General features: G+C 40.0%; 1 protein-coding gene across 1 annotated transcript in view; it reads right to left on the bottom strand.

Moving 5' to 3' along the window:
- Window positions 1-19102, bottom strand: part of TRIM44 (tripartite motif containing 44) — a 39353-nt gene extending 20251 nt beyond the window's left edge. The window contains 4 exon segments of the mRNA XM_012725183.1: window positions 1845-1910; window positions 18398-18635; window positions 18637-18788; window positions 18790-19102. Of these exon segments, the coding sequence (XP_012580637.1) occupies window positions 1845-1910; window positions 18398-18635; window positions 18637-18788; window positions 18790-18864 (531 nt within the window). The 5' untranslated portion in view covers window positions 18865-19102.
- Between the last annotated feature and the right edge of the window lie 4629 nt (window positions 19103-23731).

Genomic DNA, 23731 nt, shown 5'->3' on the forward strand with positions numbered 1-23731 from the left:
TAAAAAAGCTTTCTGTCAAGAAAAATACCGGATGGTTTCACTCATAGCAGGAGTATAATGGACCAGGCGAGAAAATAACAAAAATAATGAACAACCATATACCAGAGACATTTTGTGGGCGTGGAGTGGGGAATGGGATCAAAAATGGGGTGGGGGTAGGGAAATGCACGGTGATTACGGTGATGGCACACTGGTGACTTGGTGATGGGAAACTCGTGGGGATTACAATCGAGATGGAAAAAAATTTACAAAATGATGTAAAAATAAACTTTTGTAATAAAAAAAATTGAAGGATTAAAATTGAAGAAAAAAAAGCTTTCTGTCATCGTGAATGATTATTTGACTTATCTTCACTTAAAGAAAACTATTTACATCGGGAGTTTTTCTACTTCAAGCTAAGAACATAAAAGTCACCCCATTTTTTTTTCTCAAGACCCAATCTAGCTCTAAAGCCCTAACTGTAGCAGAAGACAAGAGCTAGGACCAGTGCCCCCAGACTTTCAAAGCTGTATGAGGAGAAAGTTATCTTGCATATTGGTGACCGCAGCCACCTCTGAAGAGGCTGACACTGTCCGTGGCTCTGCGCACATTGTGTTTCACATTAGAAAGTGGGGAACAATGGCATTACAGGACAGAGAGGAGGTGAAACCCAGTATCAGCCTGCAGCGCAACTTAAAAGAAAGCACACAGGGCAGTGCAGTCCGAGTGTGACTCTCGGCTGTAATTATACTAGATCTGGGGCAAGTGTCCTCATGAATCATAGGGGACTACGCTAACTTTGCAGGACCACTGCCATCATTACAAGCATGTAAGAGAGGGGGATAAGAAGTACTGTTTAATAGGCACAGAATTTGGGGTCTGGGATAATGAAAAACTCCTGAGGTAAACGGTGGTGGTTATACAACAATAAAATGTGCCTCGTGTGACTGAGCTGCACATGTAAAAATTGTGAAAATGGTAAAGTTCATTGTGTATATTTTACAAATTTTTCAAAGGCTGTAAGACTCCTAAGTTGGGTGCCTGGCTGTCAGTGGGTGCTCAAGAAATGCTAGTCTTATTTCCTTTTTTAGAACTTTAAATTAAAAAAATAAAGAGATGTACAAAGTCACACAAAATTATGCTCTTTACCCACTGTCCCTACTTAATGGTGAGAGGCTGTGACTCTCGGGCGGAGTCAGCTGGCACCGATACCAGTTGTGCCACAGGAAGAACCTGGGTAGAGGAAGGGAGTGGGTGCCAGTGATGACCCCTCAGCATGTTCAGTTCCCAGTACCCCTCAACCCTGCGTGGCATCTCTCAGAATATCGAATCTCAGTCCCCCAACATCTTGCAAAAAATAAAAAAGCAAACCTTGGAGAGTTTAAAGCACTTTCTGGGCCAGATTCCAAATCATGAGGATAAGAGCACACACATGGCCCCTGGCTCTGTGAATGAGGGACAGACAAGATGCTGGTGGCTGAACCCCCCACTAGGAGGGTCCAGAGCCTGTCCAGTTCTCAGCAGTAAGCTGGTCAGTATCTCCGATGCCTCTGGCTGGATTTAATGGACACAGAGAATAGTAGTCTCAAAGGTCCAGTAAAAGAAGATTAAAAATTCACTTGTCTGCAGTTCAGGGAAAAACAATTAATGATTATGTGTTCTAAGTCATAAAATAGAGAAGGGGGAAATAGATGACTTATCTCCCGGCATAGTACAACACTGCTTGATGGGTAGGCTTAATTAGATCTTGATTCAGTGTTCAAAAAGATGATCATCTCCCGAACTTAGTCCAAGGAGAATGAAATACTTGGGGTATCAACACCCCATCAATTCCAAAGATTGGTAGAACTTCAAGGTCTGAGCACTTGAAGTATATATAACCTTTCCACCAACTCTATCATAGCTGTCCTCAGTTGGTCTGTGTCTTTGCTCTAGAAAAAAGAAAAGTCAGGGTCTCTCATCAGCAGTTTGTTTCTTTCTCAAGCACACACAGCACTTCATGGGACAATGAAATGGGAAGCATTTTTTCTCTTTTTATCAATCAAGAGAACTGAATGAACTATTAAAGAGAATTATGTTGTTCCTCTTCCTCTTCTCTATGGACAAACACATTTGGACACATATTTCCCAGTGACTTGAGAGATTTACTACAATGAAAATTAAATGTAATTTGTACAGGCTGCCTCACTGCTTCATCTCAGGGTTCAACTGTGCCAGTGTTCATTGAGGGCAGAAGTTCTGCAGAAAAGATTCGCATCTGGGATGTCTATTTTGTGACTGACAACTTTTATTTCGAACCCTACAAATCAAATACAAAAGCATGCAATTCTAGATATTCTAATACAAATTTTAAAAAGGAAAATATCCTGAGATTTAACTGGCAATGGTCTTAAAGTGTGTAGGTTAAGGGCTTTTAAGTCAGGCATATAAGGCCTCAAATTTGGGGTCTTCCAGTAACTAGTTAACTAATTGACTAACCTCAACTAGTTTTTTCCCCTTCTATAAAATTGGGACCATACGATGGCTGTTCTGAGTTTTAACTGAAATAGTGTTTGCAAAGGGAGGAGCACAGTATGCGACCACATAATAGAAGTGCTTAATAGAAGTCACTGTCATTATGATTGTTGCTGCTGCTACTGCTGCGGATGATTCAGAGTTCATGGCCCAACAGAACTGTGATGTGGCACAAACACAAGCCACATATGTCATTCTAAATTCTCTAATCAGAAAATCAAAGTAAAATTAATTTTAATGTATTTTCTTAAGTCCATTTACATATTTTATATTAACTTATATATTACTTATTTATATACATATAGCCATTTAATATAATCTAAAATCTAATATATTTTAGTTAGTATTCAAATTGTCACTGCAAGATATACTTTCAAAATGAAGTATTTTAGATATTTTTCTATATGAGGGCTTTGAAATCTAGTGTGCATTTTACACTTACAGTCCAATTCAATTTGATCTAATCATGTTTTTTTTTTTTAATGCTTCAAAGTCACATAAAGGTAGTTATTACATTGATCGGTCACCAATTATAGAGCACAAACTCTAGAGTCACACTGCCAGACTCAATTCCAACTCTAAATTATGTGATCTTACGTAAGTCACCCAGTCCTTCTGTCTCAAATTCTCTATCTGCAACATGATGCTAATAACAGTATTTATTTCATTGGGTTATAGTAAGATAAAACGAGTAATACAGCCAAGGCATTTAAAACAAAGTACTTAAAATACACACACATGCAGACATTATTATCATTGTCTATATCCCTCGTAAGGTTTTAAATTCTTTATGGGTGAGAACTACTTCCTTCATCTCTCATCTGTGCCCAGGATCTAGAAGGAGTTTGAAAAGCCTGCTGAACAAACAAGCATACAATATTAAACCATCGATGCCTTAATAATAACACTTTACATGGGTATAGCACAACTTAAAAATCACATGAATTTATTTTTTTTCATTTCAACTCCCTTATCGCGTAAGAGAAAATCACCAACTTCATTTTACTGATGAGAAAAAGGATGCATTAAGAAGTAAAACTGCTGCTACTTTCACAGGAGAAAGACAATTAAAAAGTACACTATAGACAAACAGTACAAATATGTCTTACTTAAAAGTGGCTATAGAATGAGTGATATTTTCCAAATTTGTAGACTTGATTTCAATTCCATCAAAACAGGAAATAGTAAGATTTTGTCAAATAGGTTAAAATATTCCCCTCTAATTTCCTTTCACCCCCTCCCAGTCTATATGTAAAAGTCTGATATAACAAGACTAAAATCAGTATCTCCTTTGTATGTGCTCTTTAAACACAGTTTAGCTGACATTCCCATTCTATGTTCTAAATTTTAATAATTTGTATTTTTTTAAATGGGGGTTTACAATACCCCCTGGTTCTTTACCAATTTCAATCTTTAATCTTTCTTTAATCTTTCCCAGCCAAGCAGCCAGGAAAAGGAACCTGGAGATCACACACCAGAGAGTGGGTGAGACCTGAAGTAACTAAAAAGGGGTTAAGTTGCCAGACACAATCCTGCTTTTATGAGATGATCAGACAATAAAGCCTGTCTGATGATATCATTCCTCTAACCTGCTTCTTATTGGCTGAACAAGCAGGTCACTTGTCCCTGGAAAGCTCTCTTCCCCCACATCCCAGCTGCCAGCGCCCATGTTAAGCTCTTTCAGCAAGAGCCCTGATATATTATGACTTTCTGCCTGGCTCCAGAGAACAGAAAGGAATGCACCAAACTATGCCTTAACACATTCAGAAAAGAAACAGCTCGATGAAGGAATCCCTAAGAAGCAAACAGCCTGTTTGCAGACAGATGTGCCTTGTGTGGAGAGATAAGGGAACCCTTACCCTTCTTCCATAAAAATACAGCGTGTCAGCAGAATCCTCCCTCCTTCTCACAAAGCATCAGCAGCCCTGCCTACCCAAAGGAGAGAGAGGGGAGACGCACAGACACTCTCCTTTCAGGAAGGAATTCACCCATCCCACTTCCCAGACCCACTCTCTCTGAGAATATTCTTGAAGATTAATTGGCGTCAGTATTGAGCCAGCTCTACTCAGACTCACAATTGGTGGTGAAGAATCCCTTCTCTAGGGGCTTTTAACCCATAAAAACAAGCAGATGCTCTTCAGAAGGGAGAGTCTCCTTTGGGCAGAATTGACCAAAACAGCCACAGACTGGGGTGAAGGAACAAATGAAGGGCTCCAGTCCCAAGCCCACCTCTTTTCTATCCCAACTTCCCATTTCTTCCTGAATCACAGGTATCTTGTGTACAGGTTCTCAAGCCAGCATGTGCTCTCTCCCTCTGGGGACATCCTCAGACTCCCTATGGCCTGGGACCTAGAAATGCACAGGTCACCTGTGGGGTGGAAACCTTTGGAGATGGACTCAGAAAGAGGCTCTATGAGCACTGGAAGCAGGTCCAGGACATTTCCTCAGGTGATTCTTGGATCTGCGCGACTTGGAGAGAGGCTAGAAGGAAGAGGTGCCATCAGAGGACAGATACTAAAGTGCATGGCTCAGGGCTGGGGCACAGAATGCCTGGGCTTAAGGTGATATTTAAGTGTACCTATCCCCAAACTACACGGTGATATCACACACTTGTTAATGATTTATTTGCAGAGGTCACTCATCAGTCAAAAGGCAGCCAGGAGATTGTACCTTCGTATCTCCCTAATTGTGGCTGGAACGAAACAGTTATTTCTGAAACCTTTGTTCTGAGTAGACCCGGGTACTAACAAAAGGCAAGCTAATTCTAACCTTGTAGACATTTGGTTCTTTGCATGTCTACATTCCACCATGTCAATCCTTGGGGCAAGCACTGTGACTGACAAAGAAATGAGACTACTGATTTTGCATTTCTCCTCCTGCATTCCACCCAATGCAGTCCAAGAACAACTGAGTTTGATGTCAGCACATCTTGTTAATGCACCTATTTCCTCCCCCAAGAGAACGAAGAATAAAAGAAACAAGTGTTATGTTGTGACAGCCACCTCTCAGGGGTTTGTTCAATCTATGGAGATGTGAAATGCTTCCCAAAAGCCAGTTCCCAGGGATAAGTCACCACAAAGGCAAAGGACAAATGCCTTACATTTGGGGGTATTCTTTACTGTCCAATGTGCTTTCACATGCTCTTTCATTGGCATTTCACAAGAAACCTAAAAAGTAGCATATTCTCACTGTATAACTCAGAAAATGGCTGATGAAAATCAAATAAGAAACTCAAAATCACAGCTCATATGTCCTTTTCATTGGCATTTCACAACACAATTAATAGATAGTATTCTCACTTTCCAATGGAGGAAAGTGGTTTTGTGGAAGTTAAACAATGTCTCCCAAATCAGAATTAACAGTCAGAGATGATAGTAGCAAGAAGTTGCATCAGAGTCAAATGAAAAAGATCATAAAATATGCAACAGAAGAGATTGGCATCAAGAATATACAAGAAACGTCTATAAATAATGAAAGGACAAATATGTCTTCAAAGAAATACCAACAGAGGACATGAACAAGACAGAAAGGTAAATCGGCCAATAAAGATATGAAGACATGTATTTGTAACTAAGATGTTATTTCTTACCCATCATACTGAAAAAAAGTTTTGATCTCAATAATATTAAGTGGTGGGAGTTATGGGAAATTGGGGGTTTTCATCTGTTGCTGATGTAAAATGATGAAACAACTCACTAGTACCTCCACTGGGAACACCAGATCTTCCCACCACTAGCTCTAACTCCACCCAGGTCATTACCTCAAAAAAGTCCTTTTAGGATCTTAAACAGCTTCACTTTCATTCTACTACCTCAGTCAATCTCTTTCTTTCCCCCAGCTGTTATTCAAAGTACTTATTATTACTTGGAATATATTTACTATCAAAGTAGCTTAGTTATTGCTCATAAAATAGAAGCTCCATGAGTGCAAGGACTAAGAATTGCTCATTGTTAAATTCTCTCCTGCCAAAATACTCCATCTGAGTGACAATATATCACCAACTTCAAACAATATAATTAAAAATATTAATAAATACTGTCTCAAAAAAATTGTGGTTAAAAAATGCAAAATGTACAAATTTTATAGTATAGGACTCGAGGCATGCTAAGCTCTCAATAAATTTTAGTTTTATTGTTATCATCAAATGAATAACAATATATTAAATAATCAACTACTAAATATGAAGTACTGAGTTATAAAAGTGAAGAGGAGAAAACAGGATAAAACAAGCTGTTACTAATCAAAATACCCTAAAATATATAGGAAGAAAACTGAACAGAATGAAAAATAGTTCTGGAATATTCAGGCAGCATTTATATACTGCACACCTTTATGAAGATAATAAAGCATCAGAATGTGTCAGCACAGCAAAGAAAGTTTAAGCAAGAGGAATGGCAAAATGAGATGGCAGAAAGACCATATGTTTGGGTTAGAGCTGGATTCAGATCTTAGACTTGCCACTTACTACCTGGGTTATTTGCAGCAACAAACTCTGACCATCAGTTTTCTCATCTGTAAAATGGGACTCCTATTAACACAACTTATTGTGGGAGCTGTATTGAGAGTAAATGAAGTAATGAATGAGCAGTATCTGACCTCAAACGACTCAACAGTTAGGACTATTCCTATCTCTGGAAAGAATTCAAAGCTCGGCAGCAGACAGAATTCCTATATTCTCTTAATTTTACCACCTCAGCTAAAGCTTAGCATTTTCATTCTTCACACACATGAAATCAGTTTTCCACTCAACACAGATTACACCCTGCAAGGACTCACACAGACCCAAGGGCACAGTGATGGCTCCTATAACATCTATAACATCTCCCCTGACTGCCTCCTGGAAAGAAAACACAGACTATCTTCTAGCCAGAAAACAAAGGGTGCATAGCCCCTGCCTCCCTTCTGTTTCTAAAAATTTTCCAACAGAATGTAAAACAGAATTTAAAGAGGACAACCGGCAAGACTTGTGAACCTAAAATTAGACATACCAGCTGTGTTTTGGTTAGCTAGTGCATAAGGCACCAGCAGGACACTGAAATATACAGGAGCCTCTTCTCTGAAGACAAGATTTTCATCAGCTTATCTATCCACCAGAATAGAGCAGGCAGAAGGAGCAGAAGGAGAGGAGGCTGAGCAGTTTTCACCCAGTTTGGTGTCCAGAACTTACACTGCTGCCAGACTAACTTGTCTGGAATTGAACTCAAAATAGAATGCTACATGGCTCGTAACAGTAGTAAGAGTAAGCCACCTGTTGCTGAGGGCCTGTCAGCATCCAGGCACTGTGCTAGGCTTTGACATCTATCATCTTGTTTGTTTCTCACCATAACCCAATAAAGAGAAATGATTATTATGTTCATGTTCCAGGTGCGATCACTCAGACTCAGAGCACCTGAGGGAGTTACCCAGCATGACACAGTTAATAGATGGCCAGGATTCAAACTCATTGACTGCAAAGACAACTAAGGCAAAGTCTGCCTAAAGAGAAGAAACAGGAGTCATGGAGCAGGCTGTAGGGTGCAGGATGATCAATGCAGGACGCTGCTCAAGAGCAAGATCCTGCCCTTCGTATTGACAGAGAAGGATGGGTCAAACGGAACACTAGAGTTTGGACTTTAGGGAGGGTAAGTCCACATGATTTACACCCAACTCCCACCCATGGCTCCAATCTTACAAACAAGGTGTTCAACTGATCAGTCCCTGGGGCACAAAGTACATCATCACCACCCCCTGGGCATTCCTGGTCATACCTTGGGATGTATGCCTATTACCCCAGGGCGATCAAGTGTCCTGCTCTTGTTTAACTTGAAAGGAGCCTTGAACACTACACCAACAGTTCTTCAGTATTTATTCCCCCAATTTTTGCTAGGCACACTGTAGCCTGGAGAAAATACTGTGGATCCACTTTGCTTGTAACTAACTAGGTAAAACGAGGAGAAGTTAAAGTCACTTCAGCATGAGTTCCATCCCCCACCCCAGAGGTGACCCACATGGCACGGAAGACCTCTTCTGCCCTGGCCGCTGCTCCCTCAGCAGTGTACTTTGTCGATCTGCCTGCTCTGCTCCCCCCTCTGTCTCTGGTGATGCCTCTCACCGCCCCTGCACCTCTGGCCTGTGCCCCAGTTCTTTATGCATAAATAAATAAATCTTAAAAAAAAAAATAGTAGAGTCACTCTACAGTGTCCACTCTGACACTGTAGCTAATTGTAGGCTCTAGTTTAGACACATTGTAATGTTGTTTTCTCTAATATTCTACTCAAATTAAAAGCAGATTGTCTGTTATGTGGTTGAAAACTAGCAAAACACACTGAAGTGAGTTTAAGATATAATTTTAAAGCTCAACAAAAATGACCTACCACATTATAATATACACCAGCCACTGCCCATCATGTTATTTGCTGTAAGTTATGGATTAAGCCTTTAGTATCTTTGCAAAAATTTGTTTGGTTTTATTTATTTTTTCTTCCAACATTGATTATTTTTTGACATTTGAAAAGGGCATCAATATTGATTTTTCCCCACCGGTGCATGTTAACTTGATCCTTACCACAGTAACGCACATACACCGCCCTAAATAAAATACAACCCACCCAAAGGATTCAAGTTTCCCTGGTCCAGAATTCTGTATCTCTCACCACATTCTCATCCCCTCCTCCCCCCACATATTAGGGTAGTTTTTGTTTCAGTCATTCTTTCTCTGTACTGGCCCCCTCTTTTCAGAGAGCCATGAGCTGCCTGCTCCTTCCTGCCACTCAACAAGTTTAGCCCTGGCTCTGGATAATAAAGCAGCCAATAGGGACGGGAACAAGATGAGCTGGTCATCCTGAACTGACGTCTAGGCACACGGTCCTTTATTCCCAGAGGAGCTTGAGAAAAATAAGCTTGTTTCATCGGCAAGCAACCTTATCCTGAAAAGCACCCAACAGTATAAAAAGCCTACTGGCCCATTCTACTTTAACTGAAAGGTTAGGAAGAGAAGAGACTCTTGAGAGAGAAAGCAGGGAAAATGTGTATCCTTTCTCCCAAACGCCAGCTGTTAAGAGGCCTGCCTAAGCGCTGCTATTTCCCACTCTGTGACCCCAGGCAAGTTGTCTGCTTGCTCTATGCTGCCTCAGCTACCTTCCTCTGTAAAATAAAGATGATAACAATAAAATGTGACTCTTAAGGTTATGAGCGCCAAATGAGTTAATATGTACACAGCACTCAGAACAGTGCCTGGCCCATGGGTGCTATCACACAAAGACTAATCATTAGGATCACTGGTTGTTTTCAAGAATCAGGCTATCCTCAAAAGTTGACCAGTGAGTAAAGGAAGGGCAGGGAGACGTTTTCCAGGCTAGTGGATGGAACACCACATTCTTCAAACTCACAGGCCACCCCAGAAAAAAGGGTCAGAGAAGGAAGGGAACTTTCTGGGTTTTGTCCCCCAGATCCCAGGTCTGAAATATCAACAGTGGTTAAGTCATGTTGATAATATGTACACCCGACTCTGAGCTATCCCTAGCTCCAGGCTAATCATGTGATGAGCACAAGACAAATTCCCACAAAAGCACAATCCCTGGCCTTCCCCAGGGTGTTTGATTTGAAGGCTCCCTCGCAGGTGACTTAAAAAATGTGGCACCAACGAGAGACACAGTTGACTTTGTTGACTTCACCTCCTGCTCCTCTTTCACTCCACTTTAATCCACAAAGATTTGCTGTGCTTTCAGCACCTCAGGATCACCTCTACCTTACAGCCTTTGCACTAACCATTCCTTCTGTCTTTAATGCTATTTTCCCAGATTTTTCTTAATTCTTACATTAAAAATGTACAATTCTAGGGCCCTCCATGGTGGTGCAGCAGGTTAAAGCACAGCACTAAGAAGTTAAAGCCACTATAGCATGAGTTTGATCCCTGCCCCGGAAGTGATCCACATGGCACAACAGACCGCTCCTGACCTGCCCACTGTTCCTCTCTGCAATGTACTTCAGATCAGCCTGTTCTACTCCCCATTCTGTCTCTGGTGAATCCTCTCATCACCCCTGCACCTCTGGCCTGTACCCCAGTTCTGTATGCACAAATAAATAAATCTTAAAAAAAAAATGTTCAATTCTAATCATGAAGACTGTGCCCTTAACAGGATGCAATTAGAGGGCTTCCTCCCCACTTAACCTACAGAAAGAAGTCCATGGTCTTTCTTTAATGACACTCCGCCACCAAAGAAGCCAAATTCCTTGAAAAATAGGAGAGTTATAAAAGGAACCCCATTAAGTTCATATTCCCTCCACAAAGTAGTATTTTCACTTTTATAATAGCACATTTTAACTGCTTGAACTATGTTATCACTCTCCCCTCGAGAGTCAACTAATCTCTTTATGAATAAGAGTTCTGTGAGCCAAACCGATGTCCTCTATGCTGTGAATAAACTCACCAAACTCGGTGCAAGTTGCACTGAAGAGCACAGCAGGAATGTTTCTCTAGGTCTTTTTAGGATCTCATACATAAGTCTCTGTCCAAACGTCTTATGTTCTTAAATGTCTTTCACGACTACCTTATCAAAAAGTAATCTGACCCTGCCACACTTCTCACTCTTTTACTACCATGACTTACTGTTTTCATATTATATACTGCCATCCAAATGTATTCTGCCTCTCTCCCCTGCTAGAGGGTAAATTCCATGAAAGTGAGGGTTCTATCTGTCTTACTCACAAATATATATACCTCCATGACTTGTACAGGTGAAGAAAACCTATTTTCAAGGGCAGACTGAGATGGGGAATTTTTACAACTGAGATTTCACATAAATTGCCCCCAGAACCGGGTGGAGTGGGGAATGGGATCAAAAACGGGGGGGGGGGGGGGGGGAGGGAAATGCGCGGGATTATGGTGATGGCACACGGGTGACTTGGTGAAGGGAAGCCCACGGGGATTACAATTGAGATGGAAAAAAAAATGTACAAAATGATGTAAAAATAAACTTTTGTAAAATAAAAAAAAAAAATTGTCCCCAGAACCTTTCCAGCGCAACTCCAACTGACACAGTCATTCCCTTTACCTTAGGCTTGGCTTTTTGTCTTCTTATATGCAAATAAGACACTAATTGAACATTATGTAGCCAGTGTTTAATGATTTTATTAGAAGGTACCCTGGATCCTTTCAGACAAGAACAAGAAATAAAATATAAAAGTGGCTACATTATCATAGAGCTTCTCCCTCCACATCAGAGCTGCTTAGGGGCTGATTAAAGAGGCAGAGTCATGAACCGTTATAGGACATGGCAGTGCACACGTCGCAGCCCTGCGGTCACAGGTGTTCTGAGCATATGCCTTTATCCTTCCAAACCACTGCTGCTCAGCTCCCCTGCAGTTGTTACGAATATCACTAAACCAAGCATTCTTCTCCCCAGACATCCATCTTAAAGGCATATTCACTAGCCAGGCACATGACTTCAAAAGCAAAACCATTTGATGTATCCATAGCAAATCCATGTTAAGAAGTCCACAGATGCTTCCAAGTACTTCTTAAACTCCACCAGCCACTTCCTCCTTTGCCATTTTGTAAGACTCCATCTTTTCTTCAGGTGATCTTAAAGTAAACCAGTCATGTGCTTTTCAATCCACATGCAACAAAATCAAGTTAGTGACAGATTACAGATTTTTGAAACAAAATAAGATAGTAACACAAAGTAAATATCCATTTGAGATATGTGTGTGTGTGTAAATGAGGTCACAACACATACTATATATTCCCTACTCTGGTTATATTCAAAATATTTTTTTACACTATTGGTCTAGAGTTCTAAGTATTGAATGTCTAATATCACTTTTATTGTCCAACAAAAATAATTCATTAAGTATAACTATGGTTGCAAATTCCCCTGACAACATAAGAATTTTCATATAAATAAGTTCACAAATCAGATCGAACGCCTTTGTCAAACCCAATGACCCATTTTCAGGGACAGAACTTATGGTCACAATAAAAGCATCCTGTACATCAGAGATAAGAAGCCATGACTCAGATGAGAGATCGCAATTTGGACTGTCTAATTATATTTCTATGATAAAGCTGAGCACAGGCTTAATTCAAATTTGGACCCACAAAAGACTTTGGTGAATAAATCCCCTGAATCCAAATTGGAAATACAGCAAAGACCAGCAGGTAGAGCAGACTTCGAAAGTCACCTCAGTCACTAAGTGTTAACCTTTTCCCTTCAAGGCATTCACCAAGGTCTTGCTGGCCTAGCTAGTAGATGTCTTCTGCCCAATCCTTCCTTGGTCACCCTGGTTTCTGCTGTTATGCCCTTCTCTGAAGTTTGCTTTACCATCAGTGGCAGCAGCCACAGGCAACAATTTGGTGTTCTACCACCCAGGCACTGAGATATCAAAACAAATTGTACAAACTCTTCTCAACTCTCAACTTAAATGCTTAACTATGCTCCTTAAAAAAAAAAAAAATCATAAAAAATAAAAAAAGAGCTAATATTTATTTGAGCACTTACAATGTATTAGGTATCACTAAAGCATTTTATCACAAACTCAGTCATTTGAATTTCTCAAAAACCCTATTTTATTTTATACTCATTTTAGACACGTGGAAACAGGGTCAAACTGTTACACAATTTGCCCAAGGTCAAAAAGCAAGCAGCAGAGCAAGAATACATCTTTGCCTCTCTCATCAGCTATTTTATTTTCTCTTTATGACCTTCATTACATGCTTATTTGTTCTTTATTATTTCTTTCTAACACAATGAAAGGCCAGAAAATGTAGGGCTTTTCCCCACTTTGCTCCCTGTTATAGCTCCAGCATTTAGAAAGCTCCTACCCTTGCCTGATGCTGCGTGAATACTTGCTGAATGAATGCAACATAGCAAAGACACTCCTCTTTTAGGCATCATGAATGTGCAGAGCCATTCTTAATATTCCAAGACTGAGGTCTTGTCAATAAGCAAATGTACAAAATAAATGTACATCACCCTCAAAATATTTGAAACCACAAGTGAACTAAAACTAAGTTGCAACAAAGCTTTGACCAAGCTCACATTTTCATTGGATCAAAATGATACTTCTTATGCTAGTGGCCCACAGAGAAAATGGCATGCCTTTTCGGAGAGGTGAGAACAGAAAATGTTGTTGTAATCTCTTTTAAATACAATGTCTGAGACATGAAAATAAAACATATAATCGAGAATCAACCCCCCCCCCAAATTCAGAGAAATGAGTCCTTGAAAAATAACTTCATCAGCATTCTAGAGTTTAAAAAGGCAGTATCATAAATTATTAATGAATGACCCATAATGGGGTATTTGCAGTATAAGGAAAAAGTCAGTTCTATTGAGTGACTTCCTAGACACACTGCTAAGTGAAAAAAATCACAGCATAAAAGAAAATTTATTAACCCCCCCATCCATAATTCCAGTTTCACCATGAGGAAATCATCAGACACATCAAAATTCCACCAAACACCTGATTAACACTCCTCAAAACAATCAAGATCAACAACAAGGAAATGTAGAGTGGCCATCGGATTGGAACAGAAACCAGTAGAGGGCAGTTGGTGAAATTCTAATAAGGTCTATAGTTTAGTAATATTAACATAAGCAGAGTACAAAAAGCAGCTCTTGATCTAAGGACAACTAATCTCAAGAAAGTGGGCTGTGCATAAGGTTAGGGCTAAAGTGGTTTGGGAGCCAGGGAGAGAGTAACAGAAGGGCCCCTCCCACCCAGCAAGTGAAGTCCTAGATCAAGCAAATTAAACTACCCACTATTTAACCTTACAAGTAGTAGGACTGTGGGAAGTGTTGCCTTGGAGCAGAACAAAAGAATGGGGTAGGAGATGAAAGAAAAATCTTTAAAAAGTAATCTTGAGTAGGAACCTCTTATAGAATTGTTCCACGAAATCTAAAGCAATTGATTTAATAAGGGGGCTTATTATTTCAGGGGGCTCCAAGCAATTTGTACGCTCAGGTCACAGAAAAAGCAACTCAAATCGTCCCTAGCCAAGGCTTAGGGAATCCACAGAAATCATTTTTAAAAGCAATGAAAGCCAAGAAGTCATACATAATGAAGAGCAAAAGGAAATAAAGAAATAAGATAACCTATCAAAAATAGTAATAGAAAGACAGCTACAAAGTGTTCACAAACAGAAATTATCAGAGACTCTTACTTATTGTTTTTTAAAGGAATATGGAGGAGACCTACAGTATGAACAAGAGAATATGATTCACAAATATATACTAGTACATCTGAAAATATAAACAAAATGAACAAACTTCTAGGAAAATAAAGTATGAAAATTGACTAATAAAAACAGACAACCTAAACACACCTATAACCATTAAAGAAACTGAAACCACAATTTAAAATACTGTACAGAATTAACCCTTAAAAATGTAAGGAAAGGGCCCTCTCTGGTGGCACTTCGGGTTAAAGCATAGCACGACAAAGCTACCACAGTCACTGCAGCACAAGTTCCATCCCCAGCCAGGGAGGTGACCCACATGGCACTGCAGACCTCTCCTGACCCACCCACGGCTCCCCTCAGCAGTGTATTTTAGTGGATCTGTCTGTCTGTTCTGCTCCCCACTCTGTCTCTGGTGAATCCTTTCACCTCCCTGCACCTCTAGCCTGTACCCCAGTTTTGCATGCACAAATAAAATAAATCTTTAAAAAAAATAAAAAGGATAAGTGACACCAAACAATTCTATGCAAATTATTAATCAAATTTAAAAAACTAAGACTACTTAATCATGATCAAGTTGGGTTCATCCCAGAAACAAGACTGCTTTATTTGTAAAATATAATGAGGACATGAAAGGATGGAAATAAGACAATATATTTGCACCTGTGTTTTCAGAAGACATCACGTCAAATATAAGCCAAAAAATCTAATAAAGTGGTTGCCAATTGTTGTTGGGGCAGAGATGAAAGAGAGGTATGTGTGTAAACATAGGATTTTTTAATTTCACTTAAAAAGTAAATCAATTAATACAGTTTGTCATATTAACATAGTTAAAAAATAAAACTCACAGGAAAATTCCAAGAGATCCAATAAAAAGCATCTGATAAAATTCAGTATCCATTCAATGTAAAAAAAAATGACATATTAGGACTAGAAGGGAACTTTTTTAATCTGATGCATCTATTTAAAAAAAAAAAAAGCCCTCCTTTCACACTTATTTTTGAAATGTTTTACATTACCCCTCAATCAGTAGCAAGGATAAAATAACTATTATTTTCAGTAAGTGGTAATTGGAGGTCCTTTCCAAAGTATTAAGGTAAGAAAAAAGAAATCACAGGTATAAAGTTAAGGGGAAAAAAAACCTGTCCCTTTCCCCATATAAATATGACCATGCATGTCAAATAATTCTAGAGAAAAAGTATTAGGATATGTACAGAATTTAGTAGCTATCTTAATACAAAAATCAATGTGAAAAGATAATCATATTCCTATGTACAATGAGAACACAAAAACTACAAACATTTTTTTACAATACCATAAAATTGCAAATATCTAGAAATAAATTTCACTGTGATATTCAAGATCTTTCAGGGAAAAAAATATAAATGCATTGCAAGGCTAAATAAAAAAGACTTAAATAAGATAAGAAAACTTCAAGTTATAATGGTATTAGTTCATCTACTATTTATTTAGAAATTTAATACCAAAAAGTCCTACAAGCTTTTAAAATATTTTTTAGTATTATTTTAAGAAATTTGAAGATCAAACACTGTCTGAAACACCATTTTAGAAGAACACAGTGAAAAGACTTGCTCTGCCAGATATTAAGACAAGCTATAAAACAATGGTAACTCAGAAATATATAGTTCACATGAGGATATGCTAATAGATCAATAGAGAGTCAAGAAATGCACTCACACAATTAGCCATTTGATATATGACAGGTAGCACAGCAGATAAGTGCAGAAAGGGCAGACTTTTCAATAAATGCTCTTGGAGCTGGCATGGAGAAAAAATGAAGTTAAGCCCTTTCCTTCACTCCACAAAAAATCAGTGTTAAGTGGAACAAGACACAAAAATACTAACCATAGGGAAAGTACTGATAAATTCCAAGAACTTATATTCAAGGCATATTTTTTAATAAAAGAAAAAGATAAAACAGAATAAGAGATATTTGCAAACCATCTTTGCAAATAACAAAGCCCCCCCCAAAATTAAAAATTTTAATATATGAATGAAAAAAAGACAAATCAATAATAATAATAAAAAAGAACCTGAATGGGCACTTCACAAAAGAGTAAATTCAAAAGATACTCAAAGTCATTAGAGCCAGAAAAATGCAAATTAAAAGCATAAGAAGATACCATTACATAGCCACAAGGTTGGGAAAAAAAAAACTAAAAAGTCTGTAATAACAAGTGTTGGTGAAAATACAGAACACTAAAACTCATAAACACTATACAAAGCAATGGAAATTGGTATAACCACTTTTGGAAAATAATTGGCAATATGATATTACTGAAAATATGCAGTCAGTGAGTTGGTAATTGCCCTCGGTTTATATGCATGTATGATATTGCACTTAAATATATGCAGATGTGCACCAGGAAACAGGACAAGACTGTTTCTAGTTACATATCTTATAATAGCCAGAAACTCCAGAATCTGAAAATCAAATGTTCATCACTGATAGAATGTATGACTTATTCATAAAATGCGATTCTATAATAGCAATGAAATCACAGCCACCCACTATGAATCTCATAAATACAACTGTGTGAAAATGAAGAAAAACCTAAGAGATTAAGAGACAATACCAACTGTCTCAAGTTCAAATAAGTTTTGGAAAGCAAATATATGTGATGAAATTACCACCACAGAAGTCAAGATAATGTTACTTAAGGGGAAAGTAAATGGTTTTAATTGGTAAAGGGCATAGGAGGTTGGGGGGAGGGGGAGTTCAATATTACCAGTAATATTCAAGTTTTTACTCTGAGTGAACTTTATGATTATTTGTTTTATAATGTGCTTTATAAACATTTATTAGACTAGGCATGTCTTCACATACTTTGAGGGATAGAACGAAAATAGGGATTAAAAAAGGGAAAACCTCTTATAGGAGCTTTTCATTATCAAAATATTTGTTATGGCAGCATCAGTAATCACAAGATTGCTTAGGGAAGCAAAAGTCATCATAAAAAATGACACCGTTCTCTAATGAACTGATCACTCTATTCAAACTTTCTTTCCTAGCTAGCTCTAGCAGTTTCTCTCACAGACAACACATACAGAGCATAAATAAAAGTCAAAGCATTTTCAAATTCATTCAATCAGCAAATAATTACCAAGTATCTATTATTTGCTAAGCAAATGTTTGGGAGTCCAAAGTCCAGGTTCTACACAGATGAAAGCCCTGCCTTCTTGAAATGATGGAGGACATTGGAATCCCCACTCCCACTTCACCTTGGCCTCCTACCCTCTCAACAAAGAATCAAACATGAATAACCTAAAAGGAACGCAAGGCAAACAAGAAGTGCACCTGAGAAGAGTCTTTCACCAGAGAAACACCTGCCTGGATACACCTGGCGGATGCCCAGGCTTCCCACTTTTCAAGTAGGCAGAGGTGGCCTTACAAGAGCCCTAAGTCACAGCACCATCTCACCTATACGAATCTGTGGGAATCTCAAGGAATTCAAGGAATCTCAAGGAATTCTTTACCTGCATTCACAGACCAAGGGCTTGCCCTTTTCTAGCAATTGTGTAGATTCTATGCATATACATAATTTTCTTGGGTCAAAGTTGAGAATGTCATCTGATTCAACCAAAAAAGGTGACTAAGCATTGTTCCTAATAAGCTGAACAGACTAGAATTGTAGGGACACGATGAAATTGGAACTCTACTAAAGCACCCGGTTGAGCCCAGGTGTCCTGATCGCTAGGCCTAAGCTATGATTGGTCAATACTTACTTTCAGTTCTTCGAAGGCTTAGTCCAGGGTGGTGAGTTGGTGACTCTGGTGTGCCCCAATGACTGGGCACAGGCCACAGGTGAGGTGCTTATCTTCCTGACAACAGGTGCTCAAATCGAGTCGATGGGCTAGACATTTTCTCTAGGCCACTCTTGCTGCTTCCATTTCTATTTCTGGGTCAAATTCACTTACTGCTTCAGTTTCTCCCTCAGCCTCAGATTCTCCTTCCTGGTTGTTCCTGCACCTTGTTCTCTCGGTCATCCTCCATGTCTCCCTCACTCTCTTCCTTCATATCGCTCTCGCTCTCCACTTCATTCTCTCTATCCCTCTCATTTTCCTCCTTGGCTTCAATGTCTTCCTTTCCCTCTTCTTCCACATGGGCACCGGGGGATCCAGGCAGGGACAGCTGCGTGGACATATCCAGCCAGGTGATGGCCAGGGAACTTGTGCCCGTGCGTGCGCCCCATGGCGGCTGCCTAGCAGAAGGTGCATCCCGACCCAGCCCCGCGGCCCGCGGAGCCTCGCGGGGTTCACACCCGCCACACGTGCCCTCTTAGGGCAGCTCCTCAAGGGCCGTGCCCACGCCAGCGTCCACGTTGGTGCGGGCGCAGCCTCGGGGGCTTGGAGCTCGCCTCTGCCTCCGGCCCTAGCCCTTTTTTCCGCCTCCTCCCTATTTCCACCTTCCCGCCCAAGAGTCACGCCCGGGGGAGCCACGGCCTCCGGCTACCCGCAGCCCCTGCGCGGCCCGGGAGCCCAGGGCCAGCCCGCCTGCCCGCGCAGGGCGCCGGCCGCGCTTCCTCCCGCCGCCCGGTTCACTTCCGGCGGCAGCCAGCGCCCGTGTCTGCCCCAGCGCCAGCCGCCGGCTCGGCCTCCCGCTGCCCGGCTAGATTGCGGCGCCTCCAGCTGCAGCGCTGCCCCGGTTCCACTTTCTTTCCCAGGCTGAAGGCTTCTTTCACTTCCTGAGTCATTTAAAGTGGCAATCGCCTTATTTTGCGTTTCCCGAGGGTCTCAGCATCCCCAGGAAGGAGGAGGAGGATGGAGAGGTTGCAAGCTCATTCTGGAGCCTGCAGTGTGAGCCGCCTCCCCCATCCCTCCCTAGAGGTGTCAGCCTAATCTTCCAAGGCCACTAGGCTGGTGCACCCTTGTATTTCAGTTCCTTTCCTTCCACTTGGGGGTGCTGGCCCCAGACCCTGCTGCTGCCTGTTCTGCAAGGTGTCAGGAATCAGGTATTGTTGACCATTCAACCTGTCCCGTTGGGATTTCCAAAGCGCACCAGGAAGGGTTGTGTTTGTTCTAGAATCAGGTTGGGCAAACAGGCATTTTAGAGCCAATACTATGTTCTGTCTGTTTGCAATGTCTGCATTCCTGCCTCTTAGGGTTCAGGATCTCTCAGGTAGCAGCACCCTGTGTCTCTTTTTCTGAAAGCTTGCTTGGAGTCAGGCTGAGATGTCAGGTAACGCGGCTAGCTGCAGCCACTTCAGCACAAGTTCAATCCCCTACCAGGGAGGCGACCCACATGCCCCAGCAGACCTCTGCTGCCTCATGCGCTTGCTCCCCTCAGCAGTGTACATTGTCAGTCTGCTTGTTCTGATCCCTTCTCTGTCTCTGGTGAATCCTCTCACCCTCCCCACTCCTACCCCAGTTCTGTATGCATAAATAAATACATCTTTAAATCAGGTCCAGGTGTTGGATGAGGCTCCTAGGTGTAGTATCTTAAGTGCACCTCCTCAGGTACAGATCCTCTTCATCTAAAGCCTGTGTTTCCCCACACTCCCAAATACAATGGTCTTGGTGTAGTTGGTACAGGCACGCCTGACCAAGAAGGAGAAAAGAAATGAGACACAGGATTACTGGCCCATAGTGATCCTGAAATCCACGAGGGCAAATGTTAGAAGTTCCTTCAGGTCATCAGGGTTCAATCCTACTCTTGGCCAGAAATGACACTCCATGGCTCTCAATTTCATCCTTTGATTCTACTCTTTGAGTCGTTTTTTCTTTTCCATGAAATATATCCCATGTTTGCAGCTGTGAAATTTGTAAGTTGGCTTCTTATGAGTAGAATTTAGGGGTTTCAAGCCCCCCTTTCATTTTGTATTTTCTGTCCCATTTCGTCCATACTGGCAAAGTTTCTGTCAATATAATCTGTTTAAAATGTTATGAGTCACCTGCGAATCTAACTGAGGCTTACTTATTTGGACAAAAATCATACCCAAGAGTTTTTCTGGACTCTGGAGAGCCCTCCTTTGAAAATACAGAGGCACAGCACTCATAAGTGTCTTTGAAGTCCTATTGTTTATCTCAATTATTTTCTCATCCTTGCTGTAGGCTTTAGTGAAGTGTGAACACAGAATTTTACAGCCAAACTTTTAGCATCATCATCTGAAACATTTTCCTTGCAGTACCCCAGAACTTACCTTTGCCTTGAAGCCATTTCTTCATTTTATCAATACTTGCTGTCAAAAAATGCTGGGCATTTTCAAAGCTAGCACTTACTGGATTCTTTTTCCCTTTGACTTCTCTCTTTAAATTATCTCGTTAGTCTCACAATTTGCTACAATCAGCAAGAAGACGTCTCTGAGCACCTTCAATATTACACCTGAAAATGTGAACTAGAATACCTGCACATTTTCTACTTTTCACATAATTGTAGGTGACAATGTTGCTAAACTTCCTGCTACGCCATAACAAGAACCCCTTTCATTGAACTTCCTGTAACGCTTTCCTCATTTTCCTTTAAACCCTTCAACTTACAGCCTTTTCAAAGGCCATCCACATTCTACTAACAGTCTCTTCAAGATTCTTTAGGCCTTCACTAACCTTTTCCTTACAGTTCTTCCAGCTTCTCCCACTACACAGTTCCAAAGATATTCCAACACTTTAAGGTTTTTCTACCAAAGATCTTCACTTCTTACAATAAAAAGTATATTAGCTGTCTATTGGTGCATAATAAATTATCCACAAACTTTGAATCATCTAACTACTATACTTGGCGTTGACATTGTAAGCAACAGATGTGAGACATCTCTAAGACACTCAGCAGGCGGCGTATGTGGACAGAGCAGTTTGCATCTTATATTGTTTTGTGACTGTAGGAATTTCAGAAATAAATGAAGTATTCCATAAGAAATAAGACAGATTTATGCTAAGTATGTGGTAATAGTGCTTAAGGCACTAGACATTTGAACTCTATACAAGTGAAGAAACTAGGTTCAGAAAGGTGAAGAATCTTGGTAAAGTTTACTAAGCCAGAAAGCTACTGAGTTTGGATTTAAACTCAGACCTCTAACTTCTACCACATTCACCTGTGGTATGAATAGGTGATAGCCCCAAATTCCTTAAGTACTCCCCAGTAATCTTGCCAGTATTTTTCTCCTAGCTGTGAAATCAATTTTATCCCTTCTGCCTGTTCCAAAATGACCATCTGGGTTTAAAAGACTCATAACATAATAAATTTAAATTCAGAAAAAACCTCTAGAAGTTGAAAAAAGGACAGGGTGCAATTTCTAAGTTCTCCCCATCGGTGAAGGTATTTGCACCCCGTCAGCTGGTCCCATTCTTCAGTAATTAGATTGTCACTTTGGTGAATGATTTTATTCCCCTGCCCAAAGCCCAAGAGATCACCTAGAGTTCATCTCATGCTGTTATCATATTAGCCAACATCTTATTCCATTAAAGTCAGGGCAGTGAAATATGATATCCTTTAGCCAATCCCAACCCTGCCAAAATATGAAGAATGAAACCTTTATGGCTGGACCTGACACTTCCTGTTCCTCAGAAGCCTATTGAAAAAAGATACTGAAATGATTCGTTAGCCCAACACTCCTCTGAACATTTTCATTTCATCCAGTTCTTACAAGTAAATGACTCATTGTTAATAATCCAGTGTTTAAACACTCCCACCCTTTACAAATATGTTTAAAGATAGTCCCTGGTTAGTTCTGATTAAAATATTTTGGTTACATTCATTTAATAAGTTTTCATTTTCCTCAGATGCTTTCTACAATGTCCCTGCAAGGTAGATGCATCCATTTTAACAGGGTGGAAACTACATGCAAAGAGATTTATTTAAAAGAACACCCAGTCAATTATAAAGTAATCTCTGCCTTTCTCCCTGGTCATCAAGCTGGCTCCCTAATGCCTGGGAGATGCTAATTCACTTTGGTAAAATGACGCATTTCAAACTTCTCTCCTTGGGGAAGCTTTCTGAGGGGTGGTCTTGGTTTTCATCTGAGTGGACTGCAGGCAAGGAGGGCAGATACTTAATCATCTGTGAGGTCAGTACTCTTTGGGAGTGAGGAAAATCCCTACATTTGCTTCCCATTATTATTTCAGTTGGCAAAACACTCACCTATGGACAGGAACTAATTAAAGACTTTGCATTTCAGTGATTAATGCACTGCCCTTGTAAATCAGGGATTGTGAAGGAAAACCTCCCTGAGGCTTGTTCTCTCCATTTATTTATTTATTTTGGATTTCAAGGGCAGTTAGGCTAGTTAATCATACGACTCAGATCATAACCTGTGTTCAGGCCTGGCAAGTCAGTGTTCTTATTTCATTTCATTTTGATTTAACTCTATTTTATTCTTCCTGATCTCCAAGCTCCACTCCCAATCCCCCAACTTTATCCCACAGAAACTGTCTCTAATGTGTTTGATAAATATCCTTGAATGTATATGAATCTTTAAAAAGGACTCTATTGTTTTGTTTACATGTGTGTTAAACTTGACATAAATATGACACTTAGGACTATTTTCATTTAATTTTTAAATTCAAACTGTGAATGTGACTATTCACTCCTTGACAACATTCAGTATTATTTGAATTTCAAAATGTTATCATTCTAATGGGAGCAATGTGAAATAATCCTTTGGCATTATATTTTATCTTAGGGTTACTACTAAATAGCTCTTTATAAACAACCTATTTATAGCTTTTATCTACCTTTGTGTTCTCTGCCATTTCCTAATTGTTTTACAGGATTTTCTTGTACCTTCTAAATGAATCCTGGTGAGTTAAAGACATTACAAATATCTTCTCCTGAATTGTCACTTGTTAATTAACATGGAACAAGTTATAGTGTTGTCTTTTTTCAATAGAGAACTTAAGTTTTGATGTAGGTGAAACCATACTGTTTAAGAAATCCTTGAGCAGCACCCCAAAATCATATGCAGACACTCTCAACATTTTCTACTTTTATCTTTAAGATTTTAATTTTCACATTAAGGGTCATCAACAGGTCACGTTTGTATGTGATCTAGGTGGTGATACTACTTAATTTTTCTCTGTAGGGTGAGACAGGTGTCTCAAAATCTTCATTTAATGCATAGTACTAAC

Source organism: Condylura cristata, unplaced genomic scaffold (assembly GCF_000260355.1).
Source record: "Condylura cristata isolate star-nosed mole 26May11 unplaced genomic scaffold, ConCri1.0 scaffold00015, whole genome shotgun sequence".
Lineage (NCBI taxonomy): Eukaryota > Metazoa > Chordata > Mammalia > Eulipotyphla > Talpidae > Condylura > Condylura cristata.